We start from the raw sequence: 27003 nt of genomic DNA on the forward strand, positions 1-27003 counted from the left end.
GTGTAGATTTTGATTTAAGAGATTTGATAAAAATGGTAAGATATAAAGGATTAAATAAAATAATATTTCAAAACAAAAATATCGATATCTACAAAACTGGGTAAACCCATTTGTGAAACCCGGGTTCCAAAACTGGTTTTCATAACGATACCCTGTCTTAAGTTTTGGGCTCAGGTCCTCTATACAAAACACTCCATACAATTGTACTGAGTATAAACAATACTTGCCGGTACTCTTTTTATTCAATGTACTGTATGGACGTAGCTAGTACAGAGTTAAATTCATACTTTGTAATTCAGCTGAAACACTTCGGTACATGATGAAGACAACATGAGCTATCTAGTTTAATTTATCTAATCATCGGACCTACTGATCTCATCCAATACTAACTCACAAGTAGACCTATTGTGTTATCTTTCTTAGTTTCTGAAAACAAAAGAACTGCAAAAAAAGAATTTCTCTTATTATTTACGTCAAATTGATCATCTTTATCTGATTGATCACTATATTCTCTACTTCCATTGTGTTTTTTAAACCCTAACTTTAAAAGTATGAAATATTAATCCGTTCATTGATCAGTGATAAGATTTTTTTATTTATTGAACACTTCTGATTATATTCTTTATTTCTAGAGTACTATATTGATCTTATTCCGTATTTCTAGAGTACTATATTGATCTTATTCCGTATTTCTAGAGTACCATAGATCTTATTCTTTATTTCTAGAGTACCATTGATCTTATTCTTTATTTCTAGAGTAATATTGATCTTATTCTTTATTTCTAGAGTACTATTGATCTTATTCTTTATTTCTAGAGTAATATTGATCTTATTCTTTATTTCTAGAGTACTATATTGATCTTATTCCGTATTTCTAGAGTAATATTGATCTTATTCTTTATTTCTAGAGTACTATTGATCTTATTCTATATTTCTAGAGTAATATTGATTGTATTCGTCTTTCTAGAGTACTATATTAATCTTATGTTATATTTCCAGAGTACTATTGATTGTATTCGTTATTCTATATTTCTAGAACACTTCTGACTCTAATCTTTATTTCTAGAGTACTGTATTGATTTTATTCTATATTTCTAGAACAATTCTGATTATATTCGTTATTTCTAGAGTACTATATTGATCTTATTACTATATTTCAAGAGTACTATTGATTTTATTAGTTATTTCTAGAGTACTGTATATTTCTAGATTACTATATTGATCTTATTCTATATTTCTAGAGTACTTTATTGATCTTATGTTATATATCTAGAGTACTAAATTGATCTTATTCTATATTTCTAGAGTACTATATTGATTATATTCTATATTTCTAGAGTACTATTGATTATATTCTATTCTATATTCTTATTCTATATATATTGAGTGCATGCTACTGATCTTATTGTTTTTTTAAAATTTTTTCCTTATTTCTCAAATTTAGAAATCGAATTTGTATTTTCATACATTAAAGATTGAAACCTTTGCAAAGAAGATTTAAAGATAAACTTGTAAATATTGGGAAAGAAATATAAATTTGCTAAACCGTAAAGAGAAAAGACTGAGGAAATGGAATCGGAAAATATTAGAATATTGAATGATATTAATGTATTTTCGCTAATTATTGTTTGATTTATCATCTTTTAAAAGTGAATAAGAATAATATTTATTAATTTTTGATATTATAAACACAATGAAGTTTATCTTCCCACTCGAAGATCGAAACTAGAGAAGATGGATTTTATAGAAATCTGTCATGAAGTGTAAAACCAATTATTGTCTAAATACATACCGCTCGGATAAATTATTGTCTGAATACATACCGCTCGGATAAATTATTGTCTGAATACATACCGCTCGGATAAATTATTGTCTGAATACATACCGCTCGGATAAATTATTGTCTGAATACATACCGCTCGGATAAATTATTGTCTGAATACATACCGCTCGGATACAAACTTGCGCTTCATAAAAATGAGAACTCTAAACGGAATGGAATAGAATCTAATCTTCAATGATTTGTAATATTTTATATAATTTATAAATTAAAGGTATATTTCTTTATATTTGAACTATATTGAACCGTGAACGGTATTTTTCTTATGTGTCGGTTCAATGTTCTATAAACAATAATTAATCTGTAAGATTTATCCAAAAAGTATATCATATCATATTAGATTATATCCGAACTTAAAACGCCAAAGTACGCACATATTTATCGAAAAACCTAGTATTATCTTAGCAATATACAATTTTTCTAATTTATTTGTTCTATTTAAATTGTTTTATTAGTCCCGGAAATTGCAATTTAGAGATAAAGACGATCCAATATGATGTGGGACACCCTGTAGGTGAATTATTTCTTTAATGGGACTGTAAGCGTAATTGTAAGTGACCGTGTCCGTCCATACAAAGACGGCAATGCCCGATTCACAACGGTGCCATTGAATTAATAATGTAGAAGATATTGTCGTTTTCTATACTGCATTTACACCGGCCAAAACCAGACTTTCGCTGATTTAAAAAAGGCAGAATATTCTGATTTATTTCTCTAAAAAGAATTACTTCGTAGATTTTCATACTGTACAAAATATACTGCATGAAGTACGGTGGTTAACATTCTTATAAAGGAAGGAACGGTTCTGTTCTAAGGTATTAAGGGTCATTTAACAGTATATCGAGAAGGCACTCTCTCTTTAATTTTTTGCTGGAAATAAAATTTTTTTTTACTTTTGTAAAAAGCAAGTCTTTTTACACTAAATAAATAATTATATCTGCTTTAATAATAAAAAAATGGTGTTTGCTATATCAAACTACCAAAGTGAATGTATTTACTTTTACTTTTCCGTTAGATTACATTTTCTGGAAATTACCAGGCGTGTGCCCCCCCCCCTCCTCTTCTGGCTTGTAGGGCCTTGAATGTTTAGAAGATAATTGAATGTAAGAATGGATTGGTTTATTTCCAAGCAGTCCTAACATTATCTAATCAAATAGGGGATTACTAAACGGGAACCTTACTTTACTTAATTTAGACAGTTGCCTAACGGAGTTACGCGCACTTGCCGCGTTGAATTACAAGAAAGAGAGATAATTATATATTTTAGGGTTAGGGTTGGCTAAGACAATTTTGGGGCCGATAGCTGTGGCTAGGACAGGCTAGGGGGCCGAGCGCCGCGGCTAGAGCAGGCTAAGGGGCTAAGTGCTGCAACTAGAATGGGCTCTCTCTGTCTTGTAATTCAACGCGGCATGCGCGCGTAACTCCTTTGGGCTTCTGGCCTTTATTTTAAAAGTAAATACGGGGTTACCCAGAAAGGATGAGACTGTAACGAGGACCTGAAACTCTTGAAATATGACGATCTCAAAATACTTGGACAAAAAAAGAAAAAACGTATACAGTTGCAGGTCACCATAAATATAAGCAAACAGACAAGTGTCATTCCGTACTGTCGTCTATGAAGAATCACCCTTTGTGGCTAGCCCTGTATATTCACTGTGCACTTGACAGAAACATAATTATAGTTAGTTCTTTTAGTTTTATCCCTGAAAGAAAAATGCAAAATTGATATTTTTGTCAATAGTTTATGTGTATAAAGAAAATCTTTAATATTTTTTGAGAAATTTTGGTTGAAGAGATTAAAATTTTGAAAATGTTGGAATTTTAGCAATATATTTCACTAATGGTTAAGTGGGAGAGATGGTTGCTACAGATTGTATAATAAATAATTCAAACTTCAAGTTTTTTTTTTAAATTTTAAAATGTAAAATATTGGAAATATTGAATTTTAAATCTGTATCTAGGATAGAATGGAATACTGGAGCTGGGAGTGTGTTATCCTTGTGGTAAACCATTTTTTCATTCTCAGCAAAAAAGTTATTTTAAAACAAATCTTCACAGATTAGGTTTTTGAGTTAATAAATAAATAAATGAAGGTTTGTAAAATTAGGGAAATACTGAAATAGGAAGACGCTATTAAAGAAATACTGAATACTGAGTGAATTTGATGTTGTTACAGAGCAAAGAAATTTACTAGTAAGCTATTCTTACGTTCCTGTTCCAGGCTTTTCTAGTTATCACTGTACATAACAACATTAATTAACAAAGACTTAAAAGTTGTAAATTCTTAGGTTTCAGAGATGATACTTGCTTTGGTCGGAATAGTTCTTAATCTGATAGTTGTGAGTACTGTGAGAAACCAGGAGAGTCTCCAGGTAAAGGATAAATATAGGGTGTAGTCTCCAGGTACCAGGATATATACAGGGTATAGTCTCCAGGTAAAGGATATATACAGGGTGTAGTCTCCAGGTACTGGGATATATACAGGGTGTAGTCTCCAGGTACCAGGATATATATAGGGTGAAGTCTCCAGTTACCAGGATATATATACAGGGTGTAGTATCCAGGTACCAGGATATATCAGGATATATCAGGGTATATCAGGATGCATCAGGATATATTTAGTTAGAAATTTTCTTTTTTCTTTATGAATAATTATAATTATTAAGGAAATCTTAAGTGATTGACGAAAATAATAATAATACATTTTAGGCTCACATGCACACTTTACTCATCGGTAACATAGCTTTCTCCAACCTTCTGGTTTCTTTTCTCGCCAAGCCGATCTCCGCAATTTATCTCAGCTACGCTTTCTCCATCAGAGAGTGGCAGGTCAGCACGTTCCGGCGGATTTTTGGCGGAAGAGAATGGGAAAACTTTGAGTAACTAAAAGAACCAATTACAACATTTTTTATCTTCTTATACATCTCGAAAATGCTCTAAAATGTTATTATAGTTTTGTTCTGAAGTTTTAATTTGTTTTCTTGAAACCTTTCCAAACCAGACAGCTTTCTTTGGAAGATCAGAAATAATTTTTTTTTTTTACAAAATAAAGTGATTTGGAGTCCACAAGCTGCTTAAATGGAGCGCATATTAAAGGCACTTAGACGTAAATTCAACTTCGTTTAAAGAACAATAGTCCCGAGTAAATACGGAACCCTTCAAACCTTAACAAGCGTAACGATGAGAATGAAATCGTCAGTTAGTTACCTGGAAAAGAGTTAAATTATGTCATTTCCTTCAATTCTTTCCTGCACGAATCCGCAAGTATTTTTTGAAGAAAACGCAATTCAAAATTATAAATTATGAGATAGAAAAACAAGGATATTGCCTTAAAAAAAATAAGCTTAAGTATCATTTATTTTTAGTCTTGATTTATTCTAGACCAATGTAATAATGTGTCTCTCCGACTTATAATCATGAAAAGGAGCCTAATACAAATTATTGAGTCATCTTATATCCCCTTTTCTTAGGACACTAGGTTAATAAACGTACTTTTTGCTTTATTCGACCATACAAATTTTGCTGCAAGCTGATTTTGTTTCTACAAACAGATGCATATGGCTTAAGATTAAGAATAATCTATAAATGCAAAAGTAGAAAAAGAATATTCTTTGTCTTTTTACTAAACGAATTGTCAGATTACTGTCCAACTCTGATTGATTGATGCGACCTGGAATGTGTAAACCATAAGAAAGATGCAGATGAAGAAACCTAAACTGAAAACTCCCCACAAACTCTAAATATCAAATCCCTATATCTAAGCAACCTGGTGGTGTAAATATTTTAAACTCATTTAACAGAATTTATAGTTTAAAATATCAAAGACCTATCTATATCATATTGCCAAGATAAAGGTATTAGCAAGAAATTGAGGCTTGCCACAAACTCAGATTTTCAAATCTCTATATCCTTGCAACCTCATGTCATAAACTAGAAAATTTGAGTTTGCGGCAAAGACTGAATTTCTTTCTTATCCCTTTATCTTGGCAACATGCTGTAGATAGTTATTTGATATTTTAAACAATACATTTTGCTAGATGAGATGATATAGTTAAAGTTTGACAGATTTATACCATCAGTTGCAAAGATAAAGGGATTTAATGATTAGAGTGTTCCGTTTCTTTTATTCTTACATCTATACATATATTTTGCTTTTCTGTCTGTTTGTTTGTATCCAATAAACGTCCTAACAGCTGAACCGATCGGGCCCATATTTTTTGTGGGACCTCGCGTGACCCCAGGGAAGGTTTTTGGAAAATCGAATTTTCAAAAATTGCCTCCGTCAAAATTCTATTATTGAAAATTTTGAAAATACACGAAATTTTTTTAAGAAATCCGCCAAATTTTTGTTTGTTTTTGTATTACATTGTACACAAAGAGAACATGTTCACAATGAAAATGGAAGATGGGGGCGATGCGCCCTAATTGCCTAGTATATTAAATAAACATTGTAATTTTTCATTGTTAACTTTTCTTCAGGCGTCATTTTCATTGTTCATATTCCAATACATATTTCAGTGAAAACATTTTTTGCTGTTGTTACATAATGAAGTAATAAGTACCCTTTTCCTCTAGTGTTTACTGAGATGGAAAAAATGCGCAATAATTTTAATGTTCTCAGAGCTGGGAACTTTTGAATGGTGGATATCGGGATTAATGCTTAATCCTCTCTTTTTGCTAATCTCGAGACTAACATAATCTCGAGATTAAATATGTAGATCAACAAATTTGATTCTAGGAACGCCAGATTTGTTGGTTTTCTTGACTGGAAGGGCCTTCACTTAATTTTTCACCCATTTTCTTATTAAAACATTAGTTAAAATTGGTTAAAAAAGAATCTCAAACGTATTATTAAATATTTTTCTTCACTGATTAATTTTCAAAATGGCCGACAGCATATTCTTTATTTGTTAGAAATCGCGGATTTCTCTCATGGGATAGAAATCATTTTTAAGGCTGTCTTTGGTCAATACAATTTACGAACTATATTTCCTGCACTCTCATTGGAGAAAAAAATGTATGGATATACAAAGAGATATGAATGCAAGCTCTGCTCGCATTCATCAACTTTACCTCGGCGGTCAAACATCTGATATACTCCTCTATTTATCAAAACTGCTTATTCAGCTTTATTAAACAATCCATAGAATCAAATGCTTTACTGTATTCCAAACATTGAGAAATATATTTTCAAAGGAACTGAGTTTTTGCCACAAACTAAAAATTTATAATTCATATATCTTTACAACCTCATTGTTCAAACCATTGATATTTTAAACTTAGAAAATTTGATCTAACATAAATCATAGTTTGAAATATTAAAGGTCTGCAATTATGTGTTTAAAATATATAGGGTTTAGAAAATCAGAGCTTTTGGCAAAAACTTAATTGCTTTCCGAATTTAGAATTTAAGTATCATATTCCAAAACCGTTGAACGGACTTGGAAAGATTTTGTATTGAATCACAAACTGGAAGGTTTTGTATTGACTCACAAACTGGAAGATTTTGTATTGACCAACAAATTAGAAGGTTCTGTAAGGACCAACAAACGGAAAGGTTTTGTATGGACCAAAAAACTGGAATGTTCTATATGGACCAACAAACTGGAAGGTTTTATATCGACCAACAAACTGGAAGGTTTTATATGGACCAACAAATTAGAAGGTTCTGTAAGGACCAACAAACGGAAAGGTTTTGTATGGACCAACAAACTGAAAGGTTTTGTGTTTTGTATGGACCAAAAAAATGGAAGATTTCAAAGTTCAAATTAGTTTTGAAAACTTTGATGGATGGATTTGAATTAGATGTCGCTAGTTAAACTGTTGCGACAATATAAATATCTGTAAGTAAATACACGTACAATAATTGCACAATGTATGTAAAATGTTTTAGGTTGGATTAGCGTTCTGTACGTTGTACACACTAACTTATCACACGACGTGGGTGGTCATTCCTCTTTCTATTCTCACTCTTTCATGGTTAGGTAGGTACCATTCATCTTTTATCTGCCCTAGGCTGAAAGCTTAAGTTGTCACTTGTCAGCTGTTTCACTTGTAAATGGTGATATCAACGCGACGATAGAAATAGGAACTAATTATTAAGATATTTTTAAGTTCTTTACAACACAAAGGACACAAAGTAAACACAATTCCTTATCAACAACGTACTAGTGATAACATTTCTGGATATCTTAATGTAAACCAAGATATGTACACTCAAGGTGGGGGGGGGGGAGTATTTGTGTACACATTTCACGTATTAGGAGCGCTGATATTGCCATAGTTTTGTTAAAACAATAAACAAAGTTCGGAACTTTGCTGAACATGGTAGGACGTGTAGGAAGGGTAGGTAGGAAGGGTAGGAAGGGTAGGAAGGGTAGGAAGGGTAGGAAGGAAGGTTAGGAAGGGTAGGAAGGTAGGAAGGGTAGGAAGGGTAGGAAGGGTTGGAAGGGTAGGAAGGGTTCGAAGGGTAGGAAGGGTTGGAAGGGTAGGAAGGGTAGAAAGGGTAGGAAGGGTAGGAAGGGTAGAAAGGGTAGGAAGGGTAGGAAGGGTAGGAAGGGTGGAAAGGGTAGGAAGGGTAGGAAGGGTAGGAAGGGTAGGTAGGGTAGGGAGGCCTTCGGCTTCAAAATTTGTTTACCTTAAACCAAGTATTTCCTAATGTATGTCGCAGTAAAATGTACACAAACCCTATCTTTTCCCCTCCCCCTTCAGTACACATACTTGATGTAAACAAACATAAAATGTGAATAGATTAATTTTGTCCACAGTAAACATAATGTTGCTATTGTATTTATATAAGGTAATTTAACAACACTCACTAAGCTAGGGAATGCGAAAAGTTTGTTTTGTTGTATAGGTTTAAAGGTTTTCATATATAATTATAATGTATTGTATTATATTGTGTTGTATTATATATAATGTTCTGTATCATAAGAATAAATAAATGTATTTATTGTAATGTGTGCTTTGTGTTGTATAATACAAATATGAATGAATAGTATTGTAATGCATAACATGAATGTAATGTATGTTGTGTATTGTATAATATGAATATATATATATGTATTGTATTGTATCGTGTGGTGTATATTGTATAATATATAAATGTATTTTATAATATGAATTTATAAATGTATTGTATTGTATTGTATAAATGAAAGCTAGATATACCTGAGAGTGGTTTATGAAGTTTATCTAGATTATACAAACAGAAAATAATAAACTTCTGAACAAATTCCACTAATTCTAAATTCTACAGTACTGTACAATCAAAATTGTACTGAACTGTAGAATAGTACAATCGCCAAGTGAAACTAAAGGTCCTAATCAAAAGTATAGACAGTCCTAACTTTAGCACACATTTTTACCCAATAAATATGCAATTTAGTTAATTGTAAATTTACATTTTTTTATGAGCTGATCTTTTACGCCTTTTTGATGATTTTGAATGAAAGTTGAAAATTGTTCAATAGGATGCACTTCGTTGCAGTTTTACGTAACGATAGAATGCACTTCGTTGTAGTTTTACGTAACGATAGGATGCACTTCGTTGTAGTTTTACGTAACGATAGGATGCACTTCGTTGCAGTTTTACGTAACGATAGGATCACTTCGTTGCAGTTTTACGTAACGATAGGATGCACTTCGTTGTAATTTTACGTAACGATAGGATGCACTTCGTTGTAGTTTTACGTAACGCTAACTGGAGTTTATCCCAGCAACTATAACAGAAAACTAACAAACAAAAAAATCACCATCTGCTTACATCTTTTAAGAACTTCAAAATCATTTTGAGGAATCTTAAAAAACATAAATTTGCCATGAAATAATTTGAAAATTTATAAAAATTCAAATAAAATTTTAACCTAGCTCTTTGAGATCTATTACATAATTGAATAACGTGACATTTACTTTAACTAGGCTCCTAGGGAGTTTCGCGCCCATGTTCTATTTCAACTTTTAATTGTTGCTCTATCTGTGAGCATTTTTACTTTGTACTATATCAAACAATAACAAAAAAAGTTCACGGATTTAGTAATATCTTTTCGTGCATTTTCAAAATTTAACAAAAATCAAACACTTTTGGACACACATTTTTGTAATTTTGAGCATCCATAAACCTTCTCTAGAGTCATGTTAGGTTTAACACAAAAGTTGGGCCCGATCAGATCAGCCGATTTGACGTTTATTGGATACAAACTGACAGACAAACAGACACCGAGTCGTGTTAAATCTCTTTGTTTGTTTCAGGGATCAGCTCATTGTTCACCAAGGCTCAGTGTTTACGACCTGAAAGTCCAACCTCTGTAATAATAGAGGCTGAAGGAGGTCATGAGGAGAAAACAAGAAGAGTCAGGGAGGTTTTATTATTCCATATCAGCCGCAAAATGTTTGTTTTATGATACCAAAGGAACTGAGTTCTTGCCACAAACTCTGATTTCCTAACCCCTATATCTTTGCAGCTTAAAGATATTTTTAACTTAGATTATTTGAAATATCTAAGTTCATCAACATTGGGTTGGAAGAATATAGGGATTGGAAAATCAGATTTGTGGCAAATACTCATTTCCTTTATCTATAGTCTTTCTTCAAACTTCTGTTATATTGGGTAACCCTAGCCATTATTATTAGACGTCAAATAACTGTTATATTTACTTTTAATATTCATTCGTATCAAATAGATGAAATAGCGATAGCAACACTTCTTTTTCTTGTACTGGCACAACTTTGACCACTGTTTATAGTGCCGTTTTTTGTACATGAATTGTACGGTACTGCACCTAATAATACTGCCCGACCGCCCTCTACCATGCGGAGCAGGTGTACGGTATAGTGCACCTTATCTGAATGAGAGGGAGGTAGTTGAAATAGGTTCGGATGGATCAACTTTTTTTTTTAAATACTTAAATCCTTTAATCCTTTAAATCCCTAAATCTTTGCAGCCTGATCGTGCATGTAAACCTTTGATGTTTCAAACTTATATTATCTAATCTAACAGAATTTATAGTTTCAAAGATTTAAAAATTAATTTCAAAATTAGGTTTTGTGGCAAAGACTCAAATCCTTTAAGTCATACATTCTTACCTAAAACCTAGATTTGGTTTAAACAAGATAAAATAAACAAGAAAGTTCCGTAAATGTTCGTTTGAAAATAGAAAATAAAACTTGATTTAGAATTTGCATTTCAAACTAAATGAACCAAGGATCGGAAATTAAAACTTGTTCAGAGTAAATTTGTTGTTTAAAACTATGTTAAATTAACTCTGTACTGAACATTCTAAATATTACTTATTTAAATTAAAAACTTTAAGAGAGTCTTAAAAGTTTTAGAAAGTTTGAAAATAGAAATATGAAAAAGTTTACCTAAAAAACTCTAATAATGAAATTTTAAATATAAGTATATAAGGATTGGATAAAAAATTAAATCAAAAAATTTCAAACCCGGAAAATTTCATTTCCTGTTCGGGCAGGGTCAATTGGAACGACTTTTTCTAAAACTCATACCCCCTTAAAGGGACTGTAAAGGAAAAATGAAAGCTAATCACTTTAGCTCTCGATCGAGACCCATGAAAGTTTTATCTGATGTTACTATCTCGAGAAATTGATATAAAACTGTGTTAAAATCATACGAAAGTTCATATATGTATAATTTAAAAAATCTTAAACTTAAATCACGTGACCAGAACTATCACCAATGGCAGAGCAGTATACTGATCACGTGTCTCTGCCTGTATCACGTGACCACTTTACTGCACTGTCATTGGTGGATTTTCTGGTCAAGCAATTCGGACGTGTAAATAATATTATGAATTAAATCTATTAAAAATAGAAATAACAAATATAAAATTAGAATTGGAGTAAACCTAAGTAATAATTAGCTTTCTCGGGGATATTATCGTTTTCAGATTGGTTGCTTATTTGCTGAATTTGATCTATTTAAACCCACTACTTTTATACAAAATTGTATATATATTAATTTTCGTATAATTTTAACACAGTTTTATATCAATTTCTCGAGACAGGAACATCAGATAAAACTTTAATGGGTCGCGATCAAGAGCTAAAGTGATTAGCTTTCAAGAATACTGTCTGAATACCTCTTGTTGTAAATGGCAAATTAATGTGTTTAGGTATAGTGTGAAATTTCTAATTACTCTAACTAGAACAAGTAGAACAAGACTATTTTGCCCATTTGCAAAAAAATAGGGTTGAAGTTAATTTGAAGGATTTAAGCTTTATTGGCGGAGAATATTATTCTAAAACATTTAAATTTTTCTCACCCTGTTATTCCATTCTCATGTTTTCTCACCCTGTTATTCCATTCTCATGTTTTCTCACCCTGTTATTCCATTCCCATGTTTTTAAGCATTTCACAATAATGGTAACAGACCTTTTTTATTTCTTTAAATAAAAACCAACTGCAAAACTTTGCATACAATCTTTTATTCATTTTTATCATTCCAGTTAGCGGCCATACTTTCTGTTAGTTTATTAATCTCTACACATAACATTTTATTCTCGAAAACTTTTTTATTCAATTTTGATTGAATTTGTCACACCTAATATTTCCCGTTGAAGGGTGATTAAGTGACTTCATCGCCCTCCAACAGGGCGAAAAAATTTTTTCACCCTGCTATTAAAATTTAAAAATTTCATACCTAATTTTTCTCATTGTAGGGTGATAAAGTTACTTCACCTTATAACAGGGTGATTAAGTAACTTTATCGACCTGCTTTTAAATAATTTGAGTAAAATTGAATAAAACTATATAAATGTTATTGAAATGGGTATCATGCGTGCGAAAAAGTTTTTGCTGTGATTTTAATTTTTTCTAGTTTATTTTCGATCAAAATAAAAATCCCGGCAAAAACTTTTCCGCACTTAATAACACCCATTACAATGACATGAAAAGCTATAAAAAGAATATATATTTTATTGGTTTTTATCCGAGAATCATAGGGCATAAAAAAGGGAAAAAATTCTATAATTAGCTGGCTAGTCAGGTAACTATAGAATTCTAAAAGCCGGCTTTTAATCCAAGAATCTTTATTTGAAGATGTTTAAAAACAAAATATGTGAATTATAAAGAATAATAAAACCAATTCAAATAGGATTGTACCAACAGCCAGACAAAAGGTATTTTAAAAAATGTATAATTTTTAAATGTAAAAGATTTTATTTTTAAATGTAGTAGATTTTATATAATAACTATATTATTCCACTCCTGAATCTGTAATGTTATAATTTAATATCTTTGATAGTGTTTACCATTGATATTAACTTGATCTAACAGAATTCATAATTTAAAATATTAAAAATGATATAAACTATAGATATATGGATTTGAAAAGTAGAGAATGTGACGAGTAATTAGTTCCTTTAATACCCTCTGAGATTTGAGAAGGAAATTGAGTCTTTGCTACACGCTCAAATTTTCTAATCCCTATATCTTTGGACCCTGATAGTGTAAACCTTTAATATTTGATCTAACAGAGTTCATAGTTTGAAATATCTAAGTTATACAATATTGGGTTGAAAACATCAGGGGTTAAAAATCAGAGTTTGTGGCAAAGACATTTTAAAAATCTAAAAATAAAAAGCAAATAAACTAAATTGAAAACCTTCCGAAATTTTATCTTGTAAGTTTGTGAGGTTGAGACTGGATCTGTCTGGTTGGATAAATTAAGTTTAACTCTGAATCCATCCAACATGAAAAATTAGAATTAATGACCATCTGGCCTTCCAGCTTGCAGCACTCCAATTCTTTAACTTAATTATATTTTCTTTACAACTTTTATAATATATTGATAACAGTTCTGTTGAAATAATAGTGGTGTTAAATTGCACATTTTTATGTTTTTATTTGTTATTTTTCACCCACAATGTTAATTCTAAATGGGATACCAAATTTTTTCATTATCGAACTAAATTTTTTTAGAGAAATTTTGCAATAAGAATGGTATGAAAATATTTCAAAACAGTGATTGTTAAGTTCTCACAAAATTTAACCCTGAGTGTCATTTTATTGCATTATTTGACAAAAAAACATCAGAATTTGTTCGTACTTTGAATTTCCTCAAAAGCAAAAAGAAGTTTGTTTAATTTCTAAAGGAAGCCAACTAAGAATTTCTGGATAATTAAATCTTTAAGAAAAGAAAAAAAAAAAACTAGTTTCACTCAATAACTTTGATTAGAACTGCTTAAGTGGGTTTCCATCATATTTTAAATTTCTCCAAAAATCCTTACAAAATTTCAAAATATCTTTGAAAAATTTTCCTACTGTTTTCTTTATCTTTGGTATTATTTCAAAGCAAGGAAAATTCACATTTGGAACATTTTTCTTTATAGAACAAACCTTCTCCTGCCAACTTTGATTTAAACCTCTTCCATCTTCTATTAATCTCCAATTCATTTCATATTCATCTCCCGTCATCTCCTATTAATCTCCTATTCATCTCCTTTTTATCTCATTTTCATCTTATATTCATCTCATATTCATCTTCTATTCATCTCATTTTTATCTCATATTCATCTTATATTCATTTCATATTCATCTCATATTCATCTCCCCTACATCTCAAATTAATCTCCTATTCATCTCCTTTTTATCTCATATTCATCTTATATTCATCTCATATTCATCTCCTACTCATTTCATATTCATCTCCTATTCATCTCCCATACATCTCCTATTAATCTCCTATTCATCTCCTTTTTATCTCATATTCATCTTATATTCATCTCATATTCATCTCCCATTCATCTCCTATTCATCTCTTAATCATCTCCTTTTAATCTCATATTCATCTTACATTCATCTCATATTCATCTCTAATTCATATTCTATTCATCTCCTATTCATCTCCTATTTATCTCCTATTCATAACCTATTCATTTCCTATTCATTTCCTATTTATTTCCCATTCATTTTCTATTCATTTCCTATTCATTTCTTATTCATCTCCTATTCATCTCTTATTTATCTCACATTCATCTCACATTCATCTTACATTCATCGCCCATTCATCTCCTATTCATTTTCTATTCATCTAGCTCCTATAAATTTCTCATTCATTTCTGGTTCATTTCATCACCTCTAGTTCCATTGCACTTAAAACCAATCTCTTTCAAGTGTTTCAATCAACTTTCAACAAAGGAATAAAATTATTGTCATTAAAATTTTCAATAAAAATTTGAGGATATCCTTCTATTTCAAGATATCCTTGTATTTCAGGATATCCTTGTATTTCAGGGTATCCTTGTATTTCAGGGTATCCTTGTATTTTCAGGATATCCTTGTATTTCAGGATATTCTTGTATTTTATGATATCCTTGTATTTCAGGGTATCCTTGTATTTCAGGGTATCCTTGTATTTTCAGGATATCCTTGTATTTCAGGATATTCTTGTATTTTATGATATTCTTGTATTTTAGGGTATCCTTGTATTTCAGGGTATCCTTGTATTTCAGGATATCCTTGTATTTCACAGTATCCTTGTATTTCAGGATATCCTTGTATTTCAGGATATCCTTTTATTTCAGAGTATCCTTGTATTTCAGGGTATCCTTGTATTTCAGGGTATCCTTATATTTCAGGGTATCCTTGTATTTCAGGGTATCCTTATATTTCAGGGTATCCTTGTATTTCAGGATATCCTTTTATTTCAGGATATCCTTGTATTTCAGGGTATCCTTGTATTTCAGGGTATCCTTATATTTCAGGGTATCCTTGTATTTCAGGATATCCTTGTATTTCATGGTATCCTTGTATTTCAGGGTATCCTTGTATTTCAGGGTATCCCTATATTTCAGGGCATTCTTGTATTTCAGGGTATCCTTATATTTCAGGGTATCCTTGTATTTCAGGATATCCTTGTATTTCAAGATATTCTTGTATTTCAGGATATCCTTGTATTTCAGGGTATCCTTGTATTTCAGGATATCCTTTTATTTCAGGGTATCCTTGTATTTCAGGGTATCCTTGTATTTCAGGATATCCTTGTATTTCAGGGTATCCTTGTATTTCAGGATATCCTTGTATTTCAGGGTATCCTTGTAAGTATCTGGGTTGTATCTGGATTCTACGGACTAATGGCCTGTTTTCCGGATAAGGTGAAATTCACAGAAGACAATTTTTTTTAAATCTAGATAGATAAAGAACTTCTAACAATTTGTTAAATCTAGATAACTAAAGAACTTCTAACAATTTGTTAAATCTGGATGATAAATAAAGAACTTTTTACAATTTGTTAAATCTAGATAACTAAAGAACTTCTAACAATTTGTTAAATCTGGATGATAAATAAAGAACTTCTGACAACTTGTTAAATCTAGATGCATGATAAATGAAGAACTTCTAATAATTTCTTAAATCTGGATGATAAATAAAGAACTTTTAACAATTTGTTAAATCTAGATTATAAATGAAGAACTTCTAACAATTTGTTAAATCTGGATGATAAATAAAGAACTTCTGACAACTTGTTAAATCTAGATGCATGATAAATGAAGAACTTCTAATAATTTGTTAAATCTGGATGATAAATAAGCAACTTTTAACAATTTGTTAAATCTAGATTATAAATGAAGAACTTCTAACAATTTGTTAAATCTAGATGATAACTAAAGAACTTCTAACAATTTGTTAAATCTGCATGATAAATGAAGAAATTCTAATAAAGTGTTAAATCTGGATGATTAATAAAGAACTTCTAACAATTTGTTAAATCTAGATGCATGATAAATGAAGAACTTCTAATAATTTCTTAAATCTGGATGATAAATAAAGAACTTTTAACAATTTGTTAAATCTAGATTATAAATGAAGAACTTCTAACAATTTGTTAAATCTAGATGATAAATGAAGAACTCTTCACAATTTGTTAAATCTAGATGATAAATGAAGAACTTTTAACAATTTGTTAAATCTAGATAATAAATGAAGAACTTTTAACAATTTGTTAAATCTAGATGATAAATGAAGAACTTCTAACAACTGCTTCTCCAACTCTATCTTCAAACTCGGTTTACATTCAGGAAATTGGGAACATTCTCTATTTAATAAATTAGAGTTAATATACAGGGTGTCCCACATCACATTAAATTAGAGTTTATTTACAGGGTGTCCCACATTACATTAAATTAGAGTTAATATACAGAGTGTCCCACGTCAAATTAGATAGTTGATCAGTTTAAATTGGGATATTTGGGATGAAACAGCCAACATTTGAAAATTTAATCATTTACAACCCGGTGTGGTAGACATACAATATTTCAAGTTTGAAATATCGCCAATCACCATGATCTCGATGTTTCTGCATGGCTCCAGGTGGGAGAAACACCTAGCGGGGAAAAAAATATTCGTTTAAATTGCACTGTACATAAAACAAATAAAAAATATTATGAAATATCAACTATATATAGCTGAATGATTTGTTGTAATTAAATTGATTTTTTTACAATCTCAGCCGAATATTTAAACTGAATTTGTATGGACACTACGTTCTTCGGTATGAGTGGTTAACAATTTTCTCCTTATAGACGCAACAGATAGAAGTAAGATTAGTAGCGATCACTATCGATTATTTTTATACGTATACTCCCTTTAAGAACATAAATTTTGCATGTAGAATGAACCTAAACCTGGAACCAAGGATGAGGTTGGATTTTCCTCTACTCTACCTGGTTCCGGAGTATCCTCTGTTCTGCCTGGTACCAGGAGACCCCGGAATCCTGATCTATCCTACTGTCCTATTCTCACATTCGAGGAACATCATAAACTTAATAAGAATATTGAAATTCCTTATGAATGTCCAAATAAACCTACCTATAATGAATATACATATATATCTGCCTATTATGAATGTCGAAATAAATCTACCTATAATGAATGTCCAAATAAATCTACCTATTATGAATGTCCAAATAAATCTACCTATAATGAATGTCCAAATAAACCTACCTATAATGAATGTCCAAATAAATCTACCTATAATGAATGTCTAAATAAATCTACCCATAATGAATGTCCAAATAAATCTACCTATAATGAATGTCCAAATAAATCTACCTATAATGAATATCCAAATAAATCTACCTATAATGAATATACATATAAATGTACCTATAATAAATGTACATATAAATCTACCTATAATAAATAAATCTACCTATAATGAATGTCCAAATAAATCTACCTATAATGAATATCCAAATAAATCTACCTATAATGAATATACATATAAATGTACCTATAATAAATGTACATATAAATCTACCTATAATGAATGTACATATAAATCTACCTATAATGAATGTCCAAATAAATCTGCCTATAATGAATGTCCACATGAATCTACCTATAATGAATGTCGCAAGCTAATTCTAAGGTCAAAGATGACTTTAAATTATTCCGGGTTATTTAGAATATTATAGTATAAACAGTATGAATTTTATAAACGAAATCATCAATTACTTGTATTGTTTATTTGAATTGTTATTACGGTTTTATACCTACGTAACGACTAATGACACATAATAAAACTAAATTTCCTCTCTCTCTCTAAATTTGTTCTCAGCTTAAAAAATATAGTTAAGTTTATGGTTTAACTGTAAAGGATAATGTACTCACCTCAATTCAACTCTATCTGTCTCTTTATATTCCAGCTCTGGCAGGTATATATTTCAGTGACGGGTGGGCTCGTTAATTCTTTTTAGTCCGTTTGTTAATAGTTAAAACGGTACCCGTTAGTTTTTTACTAAAATCTTGACGGTCTTTTCCGTTTTTTAATAACTTTATCATATCCTTTTATCATCCAATGAAAACTATATGATTTCATAGGAAATGACGTTTGCCACAAATTCAAATGTACTTTTCCATATATCTCTGCAACCTGCTGGTGCAAGAATAAAAATTAATGAATTCTCCGTTCTTCTTTTAATTATCGGTACTATTCTAGATTATCAACCTAAATCCTATAAAATTAGTTTCAGGTTAATTTCTTAAGGATGGATGCAAACTTTCTCCCTCTTTTCAGGTCCAATTCTCCAGGAGGAATACGAGTTACGGGCGGGTCATATTCTCTTGGACAGATTTATAATTTCTCCATGTTTCAGGTCCTGATGTTCTCTATGACAGATTTATACCTTCTCAATGTTTTAGGTCCTGTTCTCTAGGGTAGATTTATACCTTCTCCATGTTTCAGGTCCTGTTCTCTAGGGTAGATTTATACCTTCTCCATGTTTCAGGTCCTGTTCTCATGGGTAGATTTATACCTTCTCCATGTTTCAGGTCCTGATGTTCTCTAGGGTAGATTTATACCTTCTCCATGTTTCAGGTCCTATTCTCTAGGACAGATTGATACTTTCTCCATGTTTTAGGTCCTGTTATCTAGAACAGAGTTATACCTTCTCAATGTTTCAGGTCCTATTCTCTAGAACAGAGTTATACCTTCTCAATGTTTCAGGTCCTGTTCTCTAGGACAGATTTATACCTTCTCTATGTTTTAGGTCCTGTTCTCTAGGACGAATTCACATCTTCTCCATGTTTCAGGTCCTGTTCTCTAGGACGAATTTACACCTTCTCCATGTTTAAAGTCCTGTTCTCTAGGACGAATTCACACCTTCTACATATTTAAGGTCCTGTTCTCAAAGATGGATCCAAACCTTCTTCATATTTTTAAGGTTCTGTTTTCTAGGACGGATCCACACCTTCTCCATGTTTCAGGTCCTGTTCTCTAAGATGGACCCAAACCTTTTTCAATTTTAGGTCAAATTTTTCTGGACGAACAATCAGTGTCTCTCTGTTTTAGGCCCAATTCTCTCCTTCCTAGTTCTCGTAGTTCTCTGTCCTTTTCTATGTGTTTCAACCTTCAGGAAATAAACTGGATAGTCTCAATGATTGTAAGGATTGTGTGGATTGTATACACAATCGAATATAGATTTCGGGAACATCTAGTGTTTTCAAAGTTCTATTTCCAACATTTAAGAAAAAAAATATTTTCTTTTCTTTGAAAAGATTTATTGCAAATACATAAATCAGGATAAAACTAAACATGTTAAAAGTTTTATTTTACACTTTTTCAAGATTTACCACTTTTTTATAAAATCAAGTAATCTGGCAAATTTTTATTTTCATGTATTATTGAACAGACGAGAACCAGGGATGGACCATCCAGCGATATCTTGGACCAATGGACCAGGTATATTTGATTCATAAATAGACCAGGTACACTGCAAACCAAGGGACCAGGTATATTTGATTCATAAATAGACCAGGTACACTGCAAACCAAGATGTTCACTTGGACCAACGGACCAGGTCCACTGCAAACTAAGATGTTTACGTTCTCACGCAAATATCAATCAGTAATTTACCAATAACTCCTTTTAAACCTAAGCTTGAAGCAATCACGTTGCATTTTTAAAAATGTAAATGGGAATGGTTTCAAATTGTATAATGAGTATTTTGTTATATCTTAAATTTACATTAATTTCGGGAGAGTTTTCTTTTTTAATTTTTGAAATTATTTTTTATATCTTAAAGGAACTGAGCTTTTACCACACATTCTGATTTCCTTATCCCTATATCTTTGCATTTCAATGTTGAAGACCTTTGATATTTCAAACTATAAATTCTGTTAGATCAAATAATTTAAGTTTGAAATTTTAATGGTTTACACTATCAGGTTGGAAAGATATAGGAAATAGAAAATTTGAGTTTGTGGCAAAAACTCAGTTCCATTTACATTCATTACTGAAGAGATATTCTCCAAGTTAAATGAAACTGCAGGAAGGATGAAAGTTAGATAATTAATTTCCAAAATTTACATTACTATACAACAGCTACAAATGGTTTAGAGTTGAATTAATTAATTGTTTTTATAATTATATCAGTATGAATTCAATATAACTAATTATAACACTGTTATTTGGGTTCGCAGTGTTGTAAAGTTTTTGGACAGAAATTTTCTCTTTATCAAAAAGGCGAGAAACTTCGAGATATAGAGAAAATTTAAGTCCAAAAACTTTATAGCACGTCGTGCCAAAATAATAGTGTTATGGTTAATTTTTTTGAAACGTTTGTGTACTTGTTTTTTATTTCAATGGCTATTTCTATAGAACAAATAAGCTTTGAAAAAAGCAGAAGTAAAAAATAAAGTTGATTTTAATTTTATTTTCATTTAAATTGAAAAAAATTATTTTGGAAATATCCTATTTTTTTTGGAGAAAATCCGGGAACCAATCAAAACTTTATAACACACGTGCTATAATGTACAGCTGATTTAACTTTATAGCACGATGATTACTTTATAGCGCGATGATTACTTTATAGCACGATGATTACTTTATAGCACGATGATTACTTTATATAGCACTTTTATTATAAAACTCACGATGATGTGAGTAAGAATGATAAAATACACATTAGTTTCATAAAAATCTATAAGAAAGGTAATATATTTTTAATTTAAAATCAAAATGTCTTCTAAAACATAAAGCAGTTCATTGATAATTTAAATCGATAGAGTTTTTGACTGTAATAACGAAAAGAAGTTTACAAATCAAATATAAAAAAAGCATAAGTACTACCAGTAAGCTTATAGTATGGTATTGTAAGAATTAGTCACAAATTTTGTTGATGTTCTAAACGAATCTTAAATAAAGGATAATGTCAGTTCTGTTTTTAAGACCAAAAATAAACGTTATTTTTTAATTAAATCAAACCATGTAAACTTGAGAGACGTTGTAAAAATTCGTATTTTTATAAAGGAATTGAGTTTTTGTCACAAACTCTATATATTTGCATTTCAATGTCGGAGACCTTAGATATTTCAAACTTTAAATTGTTTTAGATCAAATAATGATAGTTTGAAATATCAAAGGTTAACACAATCAGGTTGCGAAGATATAGCGATTTGAAAATCAGAATTTGTGGCTAAAACTCAGTTCCTTTCTCAAATCATTACAAGTTTATATTGTTCTTTAAATTATTTTCTTTGTTTTCTGTTATATCACGTACCATAAAACAGTAATGAAAGATAACTTTTCCCATAAAATAATATAGAACTTTATTGCTTTGAAAGTAAACCATTATTAAAGGAAGTCTTTTATTTAGTATTATCTCAAGTTCTGAAGGCAATCCTAACAAAAACTATATTGTTCTAATAAACCTTGAATTGGAAGTTTATAAAACGTTTCTTTAAAAAGTAATCTTGATAGGAAGATATATCCCCAAATACGTAGATCAGGCCGACTTTAAAGAGTTGTCAGGTCTTTAAACTTGCTGACACTTTTTGTACCAGATAAAACAATTCCAAAACTTAAGAGTAATTACTTTTATGGGAGTAATTGTTGAAATCTTGACAAAGATATTGAGTCTTTGTTGCAAACTCACATGTTCTAATTCCTATATCTTTGCAACCTAGATATATTATTTCAAATATTGATGATTTAATCTAACAGAATTCAAAGTTTGAAATATCTACGTTCTATACAACATTCGGTCGCAAAGATGTAGGGATTAGAAAATTAGAGTCAGTGAAAAAGACTCAATTCCTATATACGTATAGAATATAAATAATGAAGTAATACTTATCATTAAATGTCTTCTACGCTTAGGTGGCCCCTGCTCCTGTATCCTGACCCCCCTTCTCTCCCTGATCTATATATTCTCCTACTCCACCCATATGCTTTACTCGGATAACTCAGATCTACCGATTATGGAGAAACTTCTTCTTAAATATCAGGTTTATAATATCCTTTTTCTCAAATATCAGGTTTATAATATCCTTCTTCTCAAATATCAGGTTTATAATATCCTTCTTCTCAAATATCAGGTTTTTAATATCCTTCTTCTCAAATATAAGGTTTATAATCTCCTTCTTCTTAAATATCAGGTTTATAATATCCTTCTTATCAAATATCACGTTTATAATATCCTTCTTATCAAATATCAGATTTATAATATCCTTCTTCTTCAGGTTTATAGTATCCTTCTTCTTAAATATCAGGTTTATAATATCCTTCTTATCAAATATCAGGTTTATAATATCCTTCTTATCAAATATCAGGTTTATAATATCCTTCTTCTAAAAAATCAGGTTTATAATCTCCTTCTTCTCAAATATCAGGTTTATAATATCCTTCTTCTTAAATATCGGGTTTATAATCTCCTTCTTCTCAAATATCAGGTTTATAATATCCTTCTTCTCAAATATCAGGTTTATAATCTCCTTTTTCTCAAATATCAGGTTTATAATATCCTTCTTCTTAAATATCAGGTTTATAATCTCCTTCTTCTCAAATATTAGGTTTATAATATCCTTCTTCTCAAATATCAGGTTTATAATATCCTTCTTATCAAATATCAGGTTTATAATATCCTTCTTCTCAAATATAAGGTCTATAACATCCTTCTTCTCAAATATAAGGTTTATAATATCCTTCTTCTGAAATATCAGGTTTATAATATCCTTCTTCTCAAATATAAGGTCCATAATATCCTTCTTCTCAAATATCAGGTTTATAATCTCATTCTCAAATATAAGGTCTATAAGAGGGGCACAGGGAAAAAAAGAGTTGTGACAATTTTTGACCATAACATTTTTTTCTTTAATAGTTTCGGTACTTTCCTTTTCGTGACAATCATAAAATATTTTCCATTTTTTTGTTTTTGTATTAAAGCTCTCTTGCCCGACCTGCCTATCTCCTGTGTAAATAGGATAAAGAATGTATGAGCATGAGAAAGAATAAATTATTTTTCAATATTTGCTATTTTTCAGGTTGGGTTCTGCCATATTGTTCTCTTCCCTCTACTCTCAGGAACTAGGATTTTTCAAATATTTAGTCTTATTTACTCTAAGAAGTCTCCAGGTACTCCAGGTACTTCAGGTAATCTAGGTGCTCCAGGTACTCCAGGTACTCCAGGTGCTCTAGGTACTTCAGGTACTCTAGGTGCTCCAGGTACTCCAAGTTCTCCAAGTTTTCCAGATATCTCAAATATTCAACGTTTTATTTCATTAAGATAGGATTAAAACGTTTGTTCTATGTTTTGTTTTTAATTGTCTCTGAAGTATATTTTACAAGAAAACTATGCACTTGTATGCCTTGTTAATTCTGGTTTGTTCTGTGTTTTGTTTTTTATTGTCTCTGAAGTATATTTTACAAGAAAACTATGCACTAGTATGCCTTATTAATTCTGGTTTGTTCTGTGTTTTGTTTTTAATTGTCTCTGAAGTATATTTTACAAGAAAACTATGCACTTGTATGCCTTATTAATTCTGGTTTGTTCTGTGTTTTGTTTTTTATTGTCTCTGAAGTATATTTTACGAGAAAACTATGCACTAGTATGCCTTGTTAAGTCTGGTTTGGTGCTTGTTGGTGTTATTAGAGTTAAGGTAACTATCATTGTAATTTAATCGAATATCCATTTATAAAAGGGTATCCCGGATTCTCAACGATCTTTAAACATTTAGTATACTCTTGTTTTTCTACCTAATCAAGTTTTAGGATCCTCCATTGTCTCTGTAGCAGAGATATCGTAATTGAAGATAGTCAATTTTACAATTTTAAAGTGAAAAAACATCAATATCTTGTTAATTCTTGATTAAACAAAGCTTTTCAGGGTACTGTTGTCAATCTAGAAATGAAGGGTAATTAAAAATTTCGCCTACTGTCCCTTTAAACCCTGTCTTCTTAAACTGCATTCGGTTAATTAACACGCAAATTCACACTTTGAAGTTTTCATTACGGATTAAAGTTTCCCCTCTTCACTGTTGAACTAAACTTTTAATTCTCTTCAGTCCTGTTTAATGGATCACAATACCCTTGTCATCTTTAAATTACTTGATACAATTTTAAAATGGAAAGCTTGCTTGAAGTTCTACTCTTACCAAAATATTTTTCAATCAACAATATATTTTTTCGACATTGTGTTCGTAGTGGATCGTAGAGTAGAGTCATACTCATGCTTTAATGTCATCAAGAATTCTAAACTTTAGATTATTCTTTAAACAAATCTCAACCCTACTCCATCTAAATCGCATCATTTTAATCTCAATATATTTCATCAGGAGTTCGTCCTATAATATCGCAGATAAGAGCAAAAACTAAAATAATTTTATAAAATAAATAATATCAAACATAAAAGCTTGAATAAACAAAGAAAAAAATAAGAAAATATTGCAACTTCACAATAATTCTAAAACTCTGAAATGAGGCATTTAAATTTAGAATTGACTGAGATATCAGTCTTTTGTTTGATTGATTTGTTTATGATATATTTGTTAGTGAAAGGGACTGTTTTCGTTATATTAAGGGACCCTCCATTAAAAGAGGGGTTAGTTCTATTTACAATCAAACCCTTGAAACCTTAATCTTATATCAAATATGAAAGGTAATACAGCAATCGTGTCAATTTTGTGAAGAATCTACAAAATGAAAATATAAAATTTAAGGAATCGTTTATGCCACTGTACTCCTGGAGGGTCAATTGAAAGTACGTTTACAGTCCCTTTAAGAAGCCTTCTCTCCGATGAGCTTCCATTATTTCTAAATGTTTAATGTCGCTAATTGCCTAGCAGTTTGGCATTGTAAGATCTAGTTCATTAGAACTTTTAATAGCTCTATTTAACTTAATTTCTCCCAGAGCAGATTCAACTAACTTTACACTAATTTCTAGTTTGCGTCCTGATAAAAAACAAACAAAAAATCAAGTCACCCTCCCGATTCACAACGGTACCAATGAAACCTTTATCTGTCAATAATTTAAAAAATATTTTCGTTTTTCGGACACATGAAATTACGGTTACAGTTCCTTAATATAAATCCTGGTTTGAATCCTAGTGTTTCTCCGTGCTGATCTTAGAGCTGGAGTAAAGAGAACTATGCATGGAAAAGTGATCTGTGCTGTAGCGATGGAACCTGATAACCTACACAGTGTTTAAACCTTGAAATATGTAACCTAAACCTGCACAGTGTTTAAACCTTGAAATATAAACCAAAACCTGCACAATGTTTAAACCTTGAAAAATGAACCAAAACTTACACAGTGTTTAAAACTAGAAGTAAGAAAACTAAACCTACACAGTGTTTAAACCTTGAAATATGAACCAAAACTTACACAGTGTTTAAATCTTGAAATATGAACCAAAACCTACACAGTGTTTAAACCTAGAAATATGAAGCCTAAACCTACACAGTGTTTAAACCTAGAAATATGAAACCTACACCTACACAGTGTTTAAACCTTGAAATATGAACCAAAACCTACACAGTGTTTAAACCTAGAAATATGAAACCTAAACCTACATAGTGTTTAAACCTAGAAATATGAAACCTAAACCTACAAAGTGTTTAAATCTTGAAATATGAACCAAAACCTGCACAGTGGTTTAACAAAGAAATATGAAACCTAAACCTACACAGTGTTTAAACCTTGAAATATGAACCTAAACCTACACAATGTTTAAACCTTGAAATATGAAACCTAAACCTGCACAGTGTTTAAACCTAGAAGTAAGAAAACTAAACCTACACTGTGTGTAAACCTTGAAATATGAACCAAAACCTACACAGTGTTTAAACCTTGAAATATAAACCAAAACCTGCACAGTGTTTAAACCTAGAAATATAAACCAAAACCTACACAGTGTTTAAATCTTGAAATATAAACCAAAACCTACACAGTGTTTAAACCTTGAAATATAAACCAAAACCTACACAGTGCTTAAATCTTGAAATATGAACCAAAACCTACACAGTGTTTAAACCTTGAAATATAAACCAAAACCTACACAGTGTTTAAACCTTGAAATATAAACCAAAACCTACACAGTGTTTAAACCTTGAAATATGAACCTAAACTTACACAGTGTTTAAACCTAGAAGTAAGAAACCTAAACCTACACAATGTTTAAACCTTGAAATATGAACCAAAACCTACACAGTGCTTAAACCTAGAAATATGAACCAAAACCTGCACAGTGTTTAAACCTTGAAGTAAGAAAACTAAACCTACAATATGTATCAAAAACCTTTACCATTGTATAAACCATTTAGACCTAGATCTATGGAACCTTGTTTTCTCCTTTTTTCTTTAAATGATAAAAGGTCTCAACTAATCTATTTTTCAAAGTGTCCCGATTATTCGTTGAAATTTATTTC

The 27003-nt window shown here is 30.7% G+C and overlaps 1 protein-coding gene across 1 annotated transcript; it reads left to right on the top strand.

The window, feature by feature from the left end:
- Positions 1–1471: 1471 nt before the first annotated feature.
- On the top strand, positions 1472–25847 carry LOC111707664 (uncharacterized). The gene is made up of 16 exons (XM_023480802.1): positions 1472–2354; positions 3802–3843; positions 4129–4212; positions 4550–4669; positions 7734–7824; positions 10091–10196; positions 12952–12976; positions 15887–15952; positions 16811–16876; positions 17494–17607; positions 18457–18514; positions 19651–19714; positions 19991–20040; positions 22459–22586; positions 23622–23661; positions 25684–25847. Exons 2-16 carry the CDS (start codon positions 3808–3810, stop codon positions 25782–25784), a joined length of 1149 nt encoding a protein of 382 aa, XP_023336570.1. The 5' UTR covers positions 1472–2354; positions 3802–3807; the 3' UTR covers positions 25785–25847.
- The last annotated feature ends 1156 nt before the right edge of the window (positions 25848–27003 follow it).

This window comes from Eurytemora carolleeae, unplaced genomic scaffold (genome assembly GCF_000591075.1).
Source record: "Eurytemora carolleeae unplaced genomic scaffold, Eaff_2.0 scaffold152, whole genome shotgun sequence".
Taxonomy (NCBI): Eukaryota; Metazoa; Arthropoda; class Copepoda; order Calanoida; family Temoridae; genus Eurytemora; species Eurytemora carolleeae.

Bases quoted from the DNA above. Each gene is read 5' to 3' on its own strand.
- LOC111707664 (XM_023480802.1), top strand. From the start codon at position 3,808: ATGGAATACTGGAGCTGGGAGTGTGTTATCCTTGTG. The intron at 3,844-4,128 runs GTAAACCATTTT...GTAAATTCTTAG, and splicing joins GGGAGTGTGTTATCCTTGTG to GTTTCAGAGATGATACTTGC. The intron at 20,041-22,458 runs GTATATTTGATT...TTCTACGCTTAG, and splicing joins ATCTTGGACCAATGGACCAG to GTGGCCCCTGCTCCTGTATC.